At 30.3% G+C, this 18,538-nt stretch overlaps 1 protein-coding gene across 1 annotated transcript; it reads left to right on the top strand.

The window, feature by feature from the left end:
- Positions 1 to 563: 563 nt before the first annotated feature.
- LOC107449555 (uncharacterized) lies at positions 564 to 11,399 on the top strand. The gene is made up of 4 exons (XM_087151237.1): positions 564 to 2,786; positions 4,598 to 4,741; positions 6,102 to 7,295; positions 9,914 to 11,399. The coding sequence occupies exons 1-4, from the start codon at positions 2,594 to 2,596 to the stop codon at positions 10,057 to 10,059; spliced, it is 1,677 nt and encodes a 558-aa protein (XP_087007363.1). The 5' UTR covers positions 564 to 2,593; the 3' UTR covers positions 10,060 to 11,399.
- The last annotated feature ends 7,139 nt before the right edge of the window (positions 11,400 to 18,538 follow it).

The raw sequence follows: 18,538 nt of genomic DNA on the forward strand, positions 1-18,538 counted from the left end.
ATATATTTGCTTCTAAGAGACAAAAGAACTTACCTGAAAAAAATATTTAGTATTATCCATATGGGGGGGCGTACTGCTCGTTCGCCCCCCCCCCGTGTTTTCAGCTGCCATATCCCACCCTCTTAGACTCAACAAGAACTCTTTGAATAACATGATAACCACCTATCCTGGTGGTTATCATGTTATTCATTTAATATTTTAACAGTTGGCAGTTCCTTCTACAAACTCTTTGTGGGGTAGCCCTGAATTGAATTCAATCCACAATTTCTCATCAGGCGAAATTCTACTTGGATGGGAAGAATTAGTTAGTCTCGAAATATTTTGTCAGATACTGAAATATCTTAATACTTTCTACATAAGAGAAAGGATTTCTCAGCTTTTTGGGCTTTGTATTTCAAAAATAATTATTAAAATATTGATTGGTTTAAATTAACCTTTCGATGTTTAAAAAAAATTAATGATTCGAATTTTGCGTCTTTTTTGAAATTATTTCAATTCTTATACATTTTATTAGTTTATAACTAACGGATTAACACTTCTATTATGGAAATTGTACTTCAGATAATATTTAAAAGTCCCTTTAATTGAACAAACTAAAAATCTTAAATTTTTACATTATTTAAGTTCCTATAAAAAGCGAATTGTACTTCAGAACTAAACATGGCGCAAAAGACGCAAAATTTGAATCTTTACAGAGATCGAATAAAGCGAAAACAATTTTTTCTTTTGTCGTAAAAAAATAATAATAAAATCACATGTTGAATTAGCTATACAGTAAATATGCTAAACTGTCATCAGTTTAATAATATTCACCTGTCTATTGGGGTGTTTTTTTTTTCTTTCTCCATTTATTCTGAGGGGAAAAAAGATTGTACAGATGAGGTTAATATTTAGAAAATTAAATAATCAAATACAAAAAAAAAAAAAAAAAAAAAAAAAAAACGAAATAAGAACTGCACAAGAGATAGGACACTTAAGCAAAGCCAAGGCGAATGGAAAAGCTGACTGACCAGTGTAGAAACATAGCCAATGAGCCAATTCCTTGACCTTGAAAACTAATTCAGCGCCAAACTAAAACACCTCCTTCTTCTTTGTACATTCGCTTTACTGAGAAGGTATTTATAAGTTAAATACATTTAAACATGAAAAACTTCGAATGAATGTTTCAAGATATACTTTTCTTACTATGCAACATTTATTTATATTTGTACGCGCATTTAAACTGCAATTAATTCCAAAATAGCGAAGAACTACTTTTCAAAGGCGGAGTATTACATTTCCTACCTTTCTCTCCAGTGCCAACTTAAGGTGGAACTCGTGATTAAGGACGCAAATAAAAAAAACATCTTACCTTTATACAATAAATAATGTCATAATTTTCCTCGTATTCAATAAATAAGTTTCGATGAATTTTTCTTATTACAATGTAATGGAATGAAACTTAATTTCTTATTTCCACGCTTTTAAAATAGCTTTGAAATCCATACTTTATACAATAAATAATGCCATAATTTTCATCGTATTCAATAAATAAGTTTCGATGAATTTTTCTTATTACGATGGAATGGAATGAAAAGTAATTTCTTATTTCCAAGCGTTTTAAATAGCTTTGAAATCGTAGAGCTGGAATAAGCTTTAATTATCACAAGTTTTCATCAAACTATTTGTAAAAAATGCAAAGTTTCTGTGCTGCCAGCTGAAAAATTAGCAAAAGACAGGACTAACGTTTAATGTGCTTAAGAGCAAGCTTATTGAAACCTAAAACCCACAGTATTTGGATATGCTTTAATTTCTAGGTACACGAAGAATTTAATTACAATTAGACTAATTACGTACTTAATGTTTTTATTAACTCTAAGCATTTAGAATAAATAAGATAATAAATAAATGAGGGTGTTTTTTTTATCGCTTTTATATTTTTGTAGTAATCTGCAATTTATTTATTGATATAAATAAATTATTCCACAACATCAAATAACAATCAAGAATTGTAGCTAAATACTACATTTAAATCTAAAAAAAACTTTTAGCGAGAAAAAAGTTTAACAGCTGACTTTGCTTTCTTATTCTCATGGTGACTGAGAAATTAAATGATGTAATTTTCAAAATGAAGAATATAGAATAGGAATTTTTATAATAATTTTGTTTATAAAATTCTCAAAAAACTATTGAATTTTACTGCTTTGTAAAAATCCAAGCTGCGGATTTTTCGAATAGAAAACAAAATTTGAACACAATGGAATGCATAGAATTTTCTTATTACAAGCTGTGATAATTTTCTTTTCTTCAACAGTCAATGACTTTTTGACCAAGCAAAGTGAAAACAAAAAAGGTACATAAAAGAAGAATATGCACATATTTAAATAAAAGCATTAATATTTTCGAGAAAAACCTCATAGAAATAAATGCCATTTGCTTCACGAATGAAGTAATTGTATTCTCAGAGTATGTTAAGCCTACTTACGAATGCGATGCATTTTTCATACAATGGATGCAAGATATTGCTTACAAGATTAGAATTTTTATTGTGAAAATGGATACAACGTTTTAGGAAAACTACACACTTTATACTAGTGTTTCATTTACAGTAATAATGAAAACGTTTGGTTATAATAGTTTAACCAGCTGGTTAGCTTTATTTGCCTGTTCAGTGGTAGTCTTCTTCATGTCAATGCCAATGCGATTGTCTGGATTATTTTTTGTGATTCTTTTGGATGGTTACAATACAGACAGAAAGAAGGCGTCAGTACCTATAGTTATTTTCGGCGTATTAAGGACGTTAACAGGTAAGCTAAGCATTTAATCTCTTTTCTATAATTAGTCTTCCATAGTATGTTTCAGAACTGGGTTTATTTCATATACAGTGCACAGTACGTAAAAATAAATAAATAAACTCACCACCACATACGGAAATAATAAAATAAACAGATCATAACTTTTGATCTAATGATCGGATTTTCACATTATAGGTCTCAATTGTAATGGTTCGAACCTCAAATATGCTAATTAATTAGTGAGGAAGATATTTTAAGTTACCGTATCAGTGGCAAAACGTTCTTTCTCTGAATAAACATACCGTGTTATTTTTTTTTGGCGGATTTTGATTTTTGACCTACAAAATATAGGGGGTAGACGCAGTTAGGAATCACTAGGAAATAGCTGGGAAATATTGTCCCAATAGTTTATAAGCATTGTTTTAATTCCTTAATTACAGTTTCACTTTATGTATATTTCACCATGTCTCTAAAGCGAATTGAAAAATGTTTGCATACAATTATAAAATTCGTTGAACCAAAGAAAATTCCATGCGAAATATATTTTTTAGTAAATATTCATTATTTTTTATTATTTAATTTAATAATAATCGAAAGACTTTTAATTTGTAAAGCATATAATTTTTACATCAATTTAAAAAATGCAATTTTAAATGGCAAAACTCAAAATTTGAGTGAAATCGGGCAAATCGTTCCTAAGAAATCGAATTTTGAAAAAGTCGTAATTTTTAGATTGAATCTTAGAAAGTGACGATCTGATCATTGAAATCAAAAGTTATTCAGGGTGATCATTTTTTATTTTTTTGCGTACTGTGCAACAAAAGTACATAGAATTTTTTGGTAATTTCAAAATAATAAAGATTTTCAAAATAATAAAGATATTTTATTGTAAGTGTATTAAATAGATACAAACGGATTCGAAGTATTAGAAAAACAATAGCTAAAAAATAAAAATTTTAATTCCCACAAAACTTTCGACATGGTAGATAAATGTTTTTTTTAAAAAACTAACGCCAAGTTAGAAGGTAGCATTTACAGCTGCCATCGTGAGTTCTTGGGGATACTTTTTAATTTTATTTAGCATGCACAGGTCAAAGCAGTTCACGCCTCATGGAATTTTGAAAATTTGAAAGTTAAAATTTGAAAATAACTTTATTTTGCTATTTTAAGAAATAAATTGCTCAAATTGTAGAGTTTTTTTTATTGTGGTAAGAATTTCAAACCACAATTACACTAAAAAACATTTGGGAAGACAAATTTGAGAGAGAAAATTCAAAAAAAGAATTCCACACCAAAAATGTTCAACGAATCATTAAACATGAAATGGGTCAGATTGATTCAAGAGGTCTGAATTTTGTAGATGAATTAATGAAACCAGATGCATTAAAAATTGCAAATTGGCCTGAATTCCTTATATACCCCAAAGACAAGCATGAGTAGAGTGTGTCAAAATAAAAGAAGATGCACCCTAAATACTGTACTGAATTGAAATATTATCACGTACCAGGACTCAATCTCAAGGGCTTGAAGTCAAATATGCTATTTTATTAGTGCGGACGATATTTTAAGTTACGAAATCAAACACAAAAACGAACTTTCTCTGAAAAGACATACTTTCTTTTCAGGCTTTAAACCCTCAAAATATGACCCACAAAATGAAATATTAGACCCTCAAATCTCTTTAAATTAAAATCAAGAATTCTATTCAAGCTCTTATTATAAAGATATGAAGAAATTTCAACTGTCATTTAATACAAATGAATGAAAAATTATGTTGAATCTAAAGATAATTATTTCAATGAAGTGAAAAATTATATTTTTAGGGCCTTTTGTAGCAGTTTTAGGAGAAAAATTTGGTTTCCGAGCTGTTACTCTAACGGGATGTATTTTTGGTGCCGTAGGAATTGGGAGTTGCTATTTTGCTGAGGATATTAACACAGCTACAATTTGCATTGGTTTAGTTTACGGTACGTTCTATCTCAAATAATTATTATTGATTCCAACTTTTACTCTGTTTTTTAGCCAATAAACAGGTATTTAAGGATTAAAATAAATTTAACAAACTGAATTCTCAAAAAAAGTTAGACAATAATATGCAAACTCGATTCAAATTCTATCAGATTATAGTGAATTTTCAGCATATTACTCAATTGAAATCATGCAAGTGACGTCATCATAGTTAAATCGTAACATTTGTCCATTCAGAAGCCAATCAGGTATGACACACACGTGTTATCATCGCTTGATGTTATCCAATTAAATTTGATTTAAATCACATGGTTAGGCATAATCACTTCCCTTGTTGAGCTACAAGTACCCAATTTTCAACTAACCTGCAACTTATACTTATGAGGTAATCGTGACCAAACGCAAAATGCAAAACATTATTCTATAATTTGACAATGATAACTGTGATGTAAACTAATTTACATCACAGTTATCTTTAAAATATTTGACAAAACTCTCTCTGATCTTGGATCCTCTAAAGTTTAATTTAAAACATTAACTTCCCCTAAGCCCATGAGTAAATTTCATTTTTTAAATGTCTCTGAATTAAAAATCTAATTAAAAAAATCGAAAATAATTTTTTTAAAAAAATCGAAAATTGGGCTTCGTAATTTTTTTATACCCGTAACTCGGTATAAAGATACACGAACACAAATTTTTTACTTTATTTTGTGTATAGATTTCACGATGATTGCAGCATATGTTGGTTGTTTATTTACAAATCTAAAAATAATATTAACAAAATAGTTAAAAAATCTTTTAAATTTCTACAAATAATTTTATACAGTATAAGTTTAAAAATACTTTTCCGTTGGTGCGACAAAAAAATAATTTTTTAAAATTCGAAGTCATAGGGTTAAACGAAAAGAAAGATGAAAAATAATAACAATGCTTTTTTTTCATATTTACACTGTTAAACATTTTGGTGTATATTTGCTACCATTTTTAGTGTTGAGGAAAACTAAAATTTTTTACAGTTTAATCACATTTTTATTTACTTTTTATACTGCTATAGTTATTTTTATTTATTTATTCATTTTGTTTGTTTACTGACAACATATATTTTCATGCGCCTGAGAATCAATTTAATAGCTTCATTGCTAAAACATTCTGTTTAAAAATATTTGAGTATTATATTCGCACTAAGTCCCTTAAACAATTATTATTTTGCTAATTTCATCTAATTTTGTATGATAACAACAGTTCTGTACTTAAAAATGTGTTTAGTTTATCCGAACACCAAAAATTATGCCAACAATACACCAGAATTTTTTTACGGAGTAAGATGATGATCTTAATTTAAAAAAATAATTATTTCAGGTATAGGACTAGCGTTATCTGCCACTTTGGTGCCAACAATTTTGAAACTGCATTTTACGGAGAACATAAATCTTGTGAATGGTGTATGGTTAGCTGGAACGTGTGCAGGTTCGATAATCATGTCTCCGGTAATGACGTATTTACAAAATGCTTACGGCACGAACGGAATGTTCTTGATTGTGGGTGGAATTTTTTTAAACTGCATACCTGCTGCAATCCTCTTAAAGCATCCCCATAACGATAGACAAAAATGTAAAACTGAAAAGAAGAATGTTGCAGATAATCCAACTACGTATCATCAAAATCTTGCATTTGTAGCAGACGAAGAAAATCAGGAGAAAAACGATAGCATTTTGAAAAATTCAGAAGAAAATTCCTTTCCCTGGCAAGAGGAAAGTACAGAAAATGAAAGAGAAGACATAGTTAGGGTTAAGTGCGCACAAAAACTAAGAGCAGTTGAAAATCAAAACAAGGTAATCCCTGATTATGTTTCATTTGGATCTGATCAAACAGATAAAATTCATTACGTTCTACAAAAGATAGGAAAGAATGGAACGATTTTTTTAATTACTCCTGTTACTCAACCCATGCAACATACCGTAAAGAAACCTTCCGATAAAAAAGATTCAACTGAAAAGGATTTTTCGTCCGTAAAGAAAAATTCAAACAATGTTTCTGAACCAGTGGAGCCCATGACAGGGACAACAACCAATCACACTATATCTTGGAAATCCTTCAGAGTATTTGCTGATCCCACATACTTTTCTATAATGCTTGTACAAAGTATGACCACGTTCATATCTACCCTAAATTGGACTATCTTAGTTGATTATGGAAGAGATAAAGGTATGTCGACTGAAGTGTCTGTGTACTTTGTCATGTTTCTTCCGGTTGCTGAAATAATTGGAAATTTGGGTTTAAACTGGGTTACAGACTGCCATTTTATGACTAGAACGAATTTTAGTCTGCTTTGCTTTTTAATATTGTTATTAGATTCGGGTTACATTATGTGGGCTTATAATTTTGTACTGATGATGATTGGAGTTTTAATTTTTGGTCTCCTGTGTGGGGCGGTTAAAGCAACTTTCTCAGGATTAATTATGGATTATATTGATGAAGAAGACCAAAATATGGCTCTTGCCTCCAGATTGTGCCTCTATGGATTACTTTGTGTGCTAAAAACTCCCATTATAGGTAAGTTAATAGTTTTATTCTGTTTCATACACATGCGTGGATTGGTTATTAAAATTCGATGTATTTGACTAGATATATACTGTATAGACACAAACGCTACTTGAAATCGTGAGAAATTGCATTAAATACAAAACGTTGTATTCTAGATACATTTATTATATGTTAAAATAAATAGGTTAGCTAAAAATGCGATTTTTCATTCGAAATTTTTTTTAATTAGACTGCAAATCGTATTTCTTCTAAAATGATATCGCAATCCAACAAGAATAAAGTAACATCAATAGGCTAATCCTTCATTTAAAATAACATTTTTGCTAGGAGTAATAATAGATCAAACTTATAATGGCACAAAGCAGTTCACACAGCTATTTAATTTTAACAAATTTTAAAATATGCTATTTCGAATTTTTGTAGGTAGTTATTTATAGGTAATCAAATTTTATACTTCAGTGCAAGAAATATTTATTCGTTTAAAACTATTGTTAGACTGATGGCAAAAAATGTCGAAACTGTGCTAATTACATTATACTGGTGAACAAAAGTTAACATGGAAAATTATATTTAATTATTTACAGTGAGCAGTGGTGGTTCATTAAATAGAGCACTCGCCTCCCAATGAGGTTTTAAAATTCTTCTACCCCTGCACGATTAATCTTAAAACGTGGCAAAATCATTATTCTTTGTCATTTTTTTAAACTAAATTAATGGGAAAATATTTGTAAGAAATTTTTAACTGTAGTTAAATAATAGATCCATTATTTTAAAAATTCTTAAAAAAAAGTGCGAACTCTTTTTATTAGATGTCATACTTTAATAATACAGAAAGGAATACACATTTTAAGCACCCACTTCATTACACAATGACAAATTATTAGCCACTTGCTTAAAAACGTCACCTATCTTAAATTTGTGCTTATAAACAAAAATTCCAAGCACTCCTTCTTTTTCAATTCTTTAAGTTTAAATAATTAAATAAATAAAAAAATGATATTCGTAAGAAATAAGCACGTTTTTGAGAAGAGCTCTATATTCAACTATTGAATCATAAAATCTGCCAAATTAATATATATTTAAATAAAGATTTAAATCACTTGATAGATTAGAAGAACCGTGGGATCTCTTGCCGCTGTGCTATATCAAACAAGCGGAAAACACTTTGTATTAAAAATTTTAAATTTTATATTGCATCAACCAGGGCTCGAAAAACCAACCGTCCGCCTGTCCTCTGCGGTCAAAAAATCCCTGCGGACAACGAATTTCTCGAATCCGACGTCCGCGGGGTCGACCATTTTCCAGTTAATGTTCGTGATCCATTTTCAATTTTTGTTATTAGAATTGATGTTTTCTCTGTCTGGGAGTACTACAGCGGTTGAAAGGGGCTTTTCAGCAATGAACTTACAAAAGAACACATTACGTATTGGTCTTAAACGCAATTATGAACATCTACCTAAATGGAAAACCTCTGTAAATCACTGACTTGATTGTGGAACTGGCAAACGTCATATTTGATTCATTTAAAAAACGCAGTACCCTCGGATAAATTGACATTCCAGATAACTTAACCTTTGTCATTTAAATTATTTAATAAAAGAAATATATTATTTCATAAAAGAAGTACTAGGTTACTATTAGTAACCTAGTATTTATTTCTTTTATTACTGTATAATGTAATCCTAGTAACTACTTATTCATTTTGCAATTTATATAAATGTTTGTAATAAATAAGAGAAAATTATATTTTTATTTATTTAGAAGCTACTGGATTAGTTTCAAAGGAGGACGGGTACATTATTGGACAAGCCGTCCTCGGGGACGGGTAAAATTTCTGAGTTTTTTCGAGCCCTGTTAAATTTAATATTTTACACTTAAACTGGAATAAGAAAATTTAATTAGTCCAATAATTGAAAAAGCTATGCCTATAATTGAAAAAGCTATGTGCACATAAACATTAGCACGTGCATTGCCTACAATTGCATACTTGCAAGGAACGTCACGCACGGGTCAGCCAAATAGGTTTGATACACACGCGTGACGTCGTTTATAGGAAATAAGCTTGGTTATTAATAGGAGATGTCAACTTCGATTGGTAGTCACTACTGGACTTGGCAGATATGTCACTCTACATAGTTGCATAACTTCATTTTCCTACGGCCAAAAAAAAAAAAAATTCATTACCTCTTTATTTAATGTTACAAATTATCTAAAACCGCTGGCTGACGCATAATACTTCCAAAATAGGAAGAGAATGTAAGGACATTTGAAACTTCTAATTAAGCTTTAGCTTTCTTTGTCCTAGAAATTATTACACTCTATCCATTAAAATTCAAGGCATTTTTCACACCTTAATTTTTGTTGATCAGCGTTTTTGACCTGTGCATATTTTTTTTAAACTGTGGCTATCTAGTGGATTTACTACTTGAATGTTGTTTGGAGACATTTAGCTGAAGAAAAGTTCGAGCAAGGTGATAAAAAAAGATAAAAATTTAGAAATAATTTATTATTATTAATGAAAAAGGTTGATGAGAAGATACTTGATGGTGCTTTAAATTATATTACACTCCAAATATCAAAACATATATTTGATTACGCATTATATGTTTTATTATTTTCATTTTTAGGATTCTTTCGAGGAACTTTGGGATCATATAATTGGGTATACTGCATCATAATGGCCTGTAATTTTACTTGCTGTATACTTGTAAAGTTAACACCAGTTCTGGCATCATACAGAAGTAGAACGAGACAGTCAAAGGAAAGAACATGAGAATAAGAAATGAGAAGAACTCACCAATGTGATAAAAAGATTAATCTGACGCTGTGCGGAAGAATACATTGAATCAAGTCAAAGAATCAAGTCAAGTCAAAGTAACCATATGACAGAATCGAAGAGATGTGATGTCTGGAAAGAAAAAAATTATTATAACAATCATCAATTATCATCAGAAATATAAATAACTTTCATTTTAATAGTTATTAAATCACAATTTTAGAGATATTAGAAAATATCACAATATTAGAGAGAGTTTGCTTAGCATTTTTCTTAGGTTAACCATAACGATAACTTTGTTTTCTACCCATTTGGAACACAGTGATTTCAGTTCAAATAGCGTTAACGTAAGGGTTAGGGGGATTAACCTTTTGCAAAATATCTCCATCAGTCATCCACAAGCAACATTCACAATTCAAAATTGTGCTTGCTTATGGTTATAAATGCATTTATCCTAATAGAATATTTTTTACAAAATGATACTTTAATGGCCTTAAAATAGCGTTTTTATTTTACTTTTTGTTATTTAGTTTTTTAAAATGTAAAAGAAAATATAAAACGATACAATAAAAATTAATAGATTTATGAATTTTTAAAGATATATCATTAAAAAAAATTTACAATTTTATAGGCTGTGAATCAGAGATTGCCAACCAACTTCTATTAGGAAGCCAATGCACCTTTCGGTCAACCTGGCATCCCCAAAACCCATATTGTGGCAGGACAGTTTTTTTAACACAAACAAGCAGAGTAATTGAAAAAATAATGTCACTTTCCAGAATTTTGCTACAAAACATAGAAACACTATTACTTAAATTTAACTGAATTTTGGAAGTTCGAACCAACAAATAATTTTCCAAATTTCATTCACAGTTTGGCAGAGAAATATTGTTGTAGGTTGAAATCCACACAGATGATTTTCATTATGAACAAAATAAAGTCAAAATGTAATTTAAGGTTAACTAATAAGCACATAAAGCATTTTTTTTGGATCTTTAAGCTGTATATTATGAAGTATATAGCATTGTGAAAGGCAGAGGTTTGATCCTAAATGGTGGCTTGAAGCCCAACCAGCTTAAGATTGATGGGTACCAGATTCCCAGGAATAAGCAAAGGGAGCACATCGTATGCCCAAAATATGAACCATGAGAATCATGAACATGTGGAACCCAAAACTCTATTAAACCCTCACACCAGGCTGTTTAAAAAACCTAATTAATGAGACAATGTTTAATAATTATTTTTAATTAAATGTTTTAAGTTATTTATTTTTATTTTAAATATAAGTGACGGAGCCCTCCAAATTTTTCTTGACAATAAAATCTGAATTTATACTTTTGCTTCGTTTATCATATTATTTTTGTTAAATAACCACTCAGACTTACATAAAAAAAACATGTGCTATTTGCTCTTAAATCCCATGATAAAACAATAAAAAAAACCTTCTTTATCTCTTTATATATTTCAGTGTTTTGGAAGATTCATGCATGTTTTCCCTATTATAATATCCCCTGTTATAAATGTCATATTAGACTGATTCAATATTTAACATACCTTGCGTTTTAACACTGAGTGGTCCTTTTTATTAACATATATTATTTAAATATAGATGGAACCCTCTTTTGTCTTATACCTTTCGCGATTTTAAAATGTTTAGTAGCAAATATAATTTGAAAACAATGGAACTATTTAAATATTTTATGTACATATGAAATACGTTTTTTTTTACTGTGGTAAAAAAAAACGTGATTGAATTAGTACTTATTTTATTCTTTTAAATTTTAACACAACAAGCATTTATATTATGCACGAATGAAGTGGCCTTTTCAAAAGCATATAAAAGCAAAATATGTACATAGGTAATTTCTACAAAAATGGCAGCGAATTTCCCTGTATAAATAATCTCGTCGTAAAAATATTATTTGCTTCATGAAAACATTGATACTAGTTTGCACAGCGTTAGTATTTGAGGCTTGGAAGACATTTGTGTACAAGCATATTTAAGCTTAGAGTGTTTTGTATTGAAAAGACTGGTTTACTTTCCATGAATTATGGACTACATGCATCAGCGGGGTAAAAAATACAATAGTGGAGACAACCGGCTATAATTATTTTACCAGATTTAACAACCTTTCCAATTATAGCATTTTTCAGACACAAGCTGTACTGCATTAGATTGATACTTGTAGAAAATATTTCAGGTCAGAAAATTTATGTTTCGAGGTTCAGATTTTTAAATTTAATTTTCAAAGTGCGCCATGTAATTTCGGAAATGTAACCTACTTCGCTCTCCATAAAACACGATATTTAATAGACATTTGAGAAAGAAATTATAAAATGCAACTTTATTTTAAAACTCGCGGCTAACAAAGCGGCATTATTTTAAAACTCGGAAATGACTTATGGAGAAAAAATAATGATTTCAGAATGAAAATATGTAAAATTAGTTTTTTAAGTGTAAGTTGTAAAATTAAAATCGTAGCCAAGTTTTCCGCTTTTAAACAGGACCCTCTATGAAAAAAAAATGCAGTTCAATACTGTTAGAATTTTTATCTAAAATTCTGGTAAAATAACCAGCAGCAGTTTGTCCATCCTAGTAACGTTAAAGAACTTTTCTTGCCTATACGGTTTTGAAACCGTTTATCTAGTATAGTTAAAAAACCGTGAGGAAAAAACTACATTGTTTTTCAATCTTTTACTACTAGCATGTCTTCAAAACCGTAATTTAACTGGGCATTGGAAATAGTTTATAGCAGTTTTATGGTGCTGCCATCTATGCGGGAATGAGTGTATCGTATTTTGATAATCCATGGGCAAAATTTGGGGAGTGCAGAACACTGGAAACTCTTCACATGTTGAAGTGAATGAGGGTAATATTGTGGTAATAACGCTGAGCCTCAACCCCCGTTCTGAGATCGAGAGATTATTCTTCGTGGCTATGATATGCACCCATCTACAAGGAACTAAAAGTGGCTTCATTAGTTGGTGCGATAAAATTCTAGCTATTGTTTAACCATGTTTGGTGAAAGCAGTTATTAAAACGTTTTTCTTACAATTAGCATTTTGAATACCATATTATTTATGGTTGATTTTTTTTTATATGTTTTAGTTGAATATGAATTCTTTTCGGAGAAATTTCTAACAGTGAAGCTGTATGACATTATTTTGAGGACTGACACTCGTAGCCTTAAAATATAATTCACTCCTAAATATATAAGGTCTTAAATAGTTACATGCCTTATTTACTTACCTTAAGGCCATATTGTTAGACCTACCTAATGGCATATATAGTTAGGCCTTGAGGTATTTGCCGCGCATAAAATTTGTCAATTAATAAAATTTGTCAAATTATTAATTATGGTATCCTTTGTAACATAAAAAATTACAAAAATTATTTTATTTTTGCCATAATTAAACCACACCATTATTCGAAAGACTTTTAATGGCGATTATCGTCGGTGATAAAAAATATTACAAAATTAATGTGCCCCACGGATCTTTTTTTGTGTCTGGCGAAATATTTTGCGTCGTTTTATGTTTTAAAGTGTTCGAAATTTCGATTAGCTATAAATTTTGCTGGCATAGTTCACAAATTGATTTATCATCATCTACAGAGCTCCAGTTGCAATTTGAGCACTCTAACTAATTGGAAGGTCAAAATAATGAGTGGCTATAAATTCAATTTGATTACATAAATTATGTCTGTAAAAGTTAAATTGACAATTGAAAAGTTAATTGAAAAGTTAATTGAAAAGTTAATTGAATTAAGCTTTGTTGGATGGTAAGGCTAAAAACTAGCCTTACCATCCAACAAAGTACACTTTTCAACACCTTAAATAATTGGAAAGTGGTCGAAACTTTTAATTGTGATATTATATCTTATCGATAATAATAACTGATATCCATGTAGGCGACAAATTGGAAAGGCCATCACTAACATACGGTTCCTATAAGCGATAAATCAGGGCTAAAGAGAATAGAAGGGCTAGTTCACTCCGCTCTTAGAGCTGAAGCTACGATTTCCCTCTTCATGACGTCACTGTGTCCACAGATCTCGGAGATCGCAAGCAAAGATATGAAAACTTTGCATCTTTCTCTTTGTAAAAATAAGTTCGACTTTTTCTGGTTATTAACCTTCAAACTTTACGTAATTAACACATTATTTCCGTTCATAAACATAGTTCAAAGAAAACTTTCTTGGTTATTATATTAAAAAAATACCATTTTAAACTTATAAAAATGTTTTTCTAGTTGGTGAAAATGACACGATAAATACTTTACTTTAAAAAGTTCAGTTTTAACTTTAACTATTAAGAAAAATGAAGGCATATATCGACACTTTTTTTATCTACATATTCTTTTATAACGATAAGTTAAGTTAAATTTAGAATCCCTGATTTTAAAATGTGTCGTTAATAGCAATTTGTTCATACTTAATCATTAGGAAACATCAACCTTAAACGCTATTTACTGAAACAAAATAATAATTTAGGTTCATAAGGACATTAGAAATTTTACAATTGTTTATAGACATTTAAATTTACGATGACATAATTTATAGATATTTAAATTGAAGAGAATATAATTTCTAAAAAAAAATCATAAATATTTAGAATAACTACATTAAAAAATATGTTATGAAATTAGGAGAATTTCAACTATACACTATATATTTTATTTATACTTTTTATTTACATTTTAATTTTCTTTGACTTAATCCATTTTTTAATTCTTTTTACCTGCCTTTCTTTATGAAGTAACGAGGCGGTTTCTATTTAGATAATTAATTTTTATAAAAGTTCTTACCGATAGAAAAAACGTATTGCTGTTTTATATTAACTGTGTCATTTCGGAATCCATTCTTTACATAGTTGTTCATTTACTTTAGGGAACACGTGAAAAATTATACTTTTTCCTTTTGTATCAGAATTTTTGCAATCGCGCAAACTGGCATTTCGATAATAGTTTTAAATTCTTGTAAATTCACTGCAAAAACTGAGGAAAGTCATTACAGAAAATAACAAATGTCTTAGAATATCTCGCAAAAAGAAATGATCCAATATTAGTTAGAGCTAGTAAGGCCAAATGCTCCGTTCTTGAAGTAAAAGTGCGAGCTTTGCGCCAAAGTGACGTCACTAGAGTGACGTGGGAGGATCGGCGCGGCGAGAGATACTTCAAAGGAATGAACCAGCCCTTCTATTCTCTTTAGCCCTGGCGATAAATACCCTAAAAATTATCTAACTTGTTTATAATCGTTCTAATTTAAAATCTTAGACTTTATTGGTGAAAAAATTAAACTTAAAATTTAAATACTAAAATAAAGGTGAAAAAATCGAAATGATCATTCCTTCAAACATTTTAACTTGCTCGATTCTACTTTTCACATAACAGAAAGAAAAAAAAATCCTTAGACTGTAAGTTAGTTTTGCTCCCGCGTGTGTTAGAAGGGGGGGGGGTGATAGGTTTCAAAATAAAATTAGGGTGCGTAAATAGACGGGAACACTTCCCTGGTTCCTCACCCTCTGTCTTTTTCGTCATGGCTTTCATTCGATGGTTAATGGTTCATTATTTCTTATCATGGCTGTTATGACCCTATGCGTCACAACTGTTATGATAAACTCAATTCAATACAAAGCGCAAATGGAATATCAATTGTTTTTGTTGTTGTTGAAGTTAATTTACGTCGCACTAGAGCAGCATAATGCGCTATTGGCGACGGTCTGGGAAACATCCCTGAGGATGATCCGAAGACATGCCATCACAATTTTGATACTCTGCAGAGCGGATGGCACGGCCGCTTCAGTAGCCCGACGATCTGCAAGCGAAGTCGAGCACTTTACGGTAGAACAGTTTAACCAGGACCCATACCGCACACCCTCGGTCCCTACGCAGACTAATCCAAGTGGTCACCCACCCGCACACTGACCGCAGCCAGTAATGCTTGACTTCGGTGATCTGCTGGGAACCGTGTCTTAACGATCAGTCCACTGCGGGACCAACTGTTTTTAGTTTGATGTTTATAACCTCATAAGTAAGGTGATCTCCGAAGCAAGGAAAGAGGTTCAACAGTCTCATTACGTAACGAGATTTGCTTGTGTATTTATAAATATAAGAAAAAACCTCTTCGCATGCTTCAGAACCGTTTTTTGTTTACATTTTGTGCAAAGTGGCTTTTAATATTCATATTTCGGCTTTAAGCTCGATTTGAATGAAGTACTTTTTTTTTTTGGCTACCGCTAATGTGCTGATTAACTGATCAGTAAAAGTGGCAAAAAACACACACCTCATATTATCTAAGTAATCTGAAAATTGCATAGGTAATCTGCACATTACATATAGTTTGTCTACCTTTAAGAACTCCACCATTAAGTCTGAAGCAGCCAGCTGCTATGGAAACAAGAATGGCTCATTTCAGGGAGGGTAGCTTCTCTTCACTCTAAAGCTAGCACACTAGACCGAAGAAAAAGATTCCCTTTCTCTCGCCTACTCGAGCCAAAACCCGTGACCCCACACCCCTACTTGAAATAATGCCTCATTACCAAAGTCACAGCCACGGGTCCAGATGAATGGCTAGGGGAGTTCTAACTTTAGACAAACTATACTAGGAACTCGTTCAAAGTAAAAATAAGATCTTTGCTGTTATAATAGCAACTTTTCTGTTCGCAGAGACGGCGAAGCCAGAGGATTCAGATTTAATGTTCTCATAATTTTTTATTTCCTCAATTTTTTTTTTTTTTTGCTAATATTACTTACTTAACAAAATATTTATAGGTTTTCATTTTTTAAAATATATATTTTTAGATTAGCTTTCTATATGGTTAAAGTTCAACGAGTAAAAATTCTATTAAAGATGAAAAGAACAGCGTACAACAGTTAAGTTACATTTTGACGTTGAATTTTCCAAAGGGTGAGGTGGGCTGTAAGTTTCAAGCAATAATCTCAAAGAGTGAATGACAGACAAAAAAAATAGAAGGTCATTTCGAGAATGACCACGTGAACACTTCATTCAGTCTTCTTAATTCAATTTGTAATGCCTTGTTAATTTTATTATAACAGCAGAAGTTTTTTAAAAATAAAACAACATTTTGGAGAGTTTAGGTATATCTAAGCATTTTTTTTTGTATTACTTTCATTTATTTTTTAATCGAAAATAAAAATAAATAAAAACATTAGAAATTACTTCTTTTAATGTTATGCCTCGATGTGTCATTCATTATTTTACGATACATAGTCTTCTTACGCTGGATATTTGTGTCAAAAAGTAGTTTCCCTTTTTGTAGAACATTTTAAAACTGAATGTATTTTTAAAACATCAGCTGTACATTTTACAATATTAAACGTATTATTGATTTTTGCACAAATAGGAAAGAATAATGGGAATTAATTTTCGAATAAAAAAAACTGAGTGTGTTCAATTACGTGTTAGATATGGGTCTTGGATATGCACTACTCCTGAATCCGTGTGTCAAAAGTATTCTTAATATAATATGAAATTGTTGACATGAATCTTAAATACTTAATGTTGAAAATACTATTATTTCGTCTCAGATTCATACAAAATACAACGGAATTTTTGAAAAAAAGAGGTTAATTAGAAACAAGACTGGAAGGTTAATTTCCAAGATAATTAATAAAGATTAGATACTTACCAAGACCTTAATAAATTTTATATCAACAAATATAAACATGCATTCATTTTTACAATATTTCATACATTTTATTGCTTGATATATATATATTGTTGGCTATACCATTATGTCAGGTGTCGAGTAGCTCGGGTGGGGGAGGAGGAAGTAAGAGACTGATAATTAAAGCATATTTATAAATTATTTACAAAAACTGTATTTACAGACAACAAGTTGTTTCTTCGTTCCAGCTATCAGGCTTACTTAGCGCACACTGCTACGCTCTATGTTACAAAATCATCTGTGTATGCAAAGAATTACTCTGCCATCTAGTGGTCACTCATTCTCTTTTAAATTTAAATAGACTTTCATTTACACTTTAAATTGTAATGGACTTATCATTCTGCAGATTTTTGTTGAATAATCCAAAAGTAAAAAAAGATAATAATAATAAAAACCCACAAAAATTTATTAATCATTACTATAGAACAGGGCTCGTTAATAGTCGAGGGATTTTTCAAAAATTGGAATTTTTCGCGAGTTGCAATTAAATAAGTATTTAAAAGGTATTAAATTTTTTTTTCACATAAATTATATTTATTGAAAACATATAAGTAAAAGTGCAAAATATGTGTATTGAATTTAAATATTAAAAATTAAACACATTTATTTTACTTCTCTTGATAACTCCTTAAAATTTGTGGAATTGGTGACAGCACTTCTCAGTAATTCTTTAAGATGCTGGTCAGTTAATACTGATCGGTTTTTGGATTTCACGAATTTTAAAGTGGAATAAAATGATTCATATATGTGCGTTGTTCCGAATATTGAAATAATTCTACAATCACCCT

This window comes from Parasteatoda tepidariorum, chromosome 9 (genome assembly GCF_982258835.1).
Source record: "Parasteatoda tepidariorum strain Cologne lab strain chromosome 9, Ptep-v5.0, whole genome shotgun sequence".
Classification (NCBI taxonomy): domain Eukaryota; kingdom Metazoa; phylum Arthropoda; class Arachnida; order Araneae; family Theridiidae; genus Parasteatoda; species Parasteatoda tepidariorum.

Coding starts and splice junctions, on each gene's coding strand:
- LOC107449555 (XM_087151237.1), top strand. CDS start 2,594: ATGAAAACGTTTGGTTATAATAGTTTAACCAGCTGGTTAGCTTTATTT. Junction 2,787..4,597: donor CGTATTAAGGACGTTAACAG/GTAAGCTAAGCA, acceptor TTATATTTTTAG/GGCCTTTTGTAGCAGTTTTA. Junction 4,742..6,101: donor TTGCATTGGTTTAGTTTACG/GTACGTTCTATC, acceptor TAATTATTTCAG/GTATAGGACTAGCGTTATCT.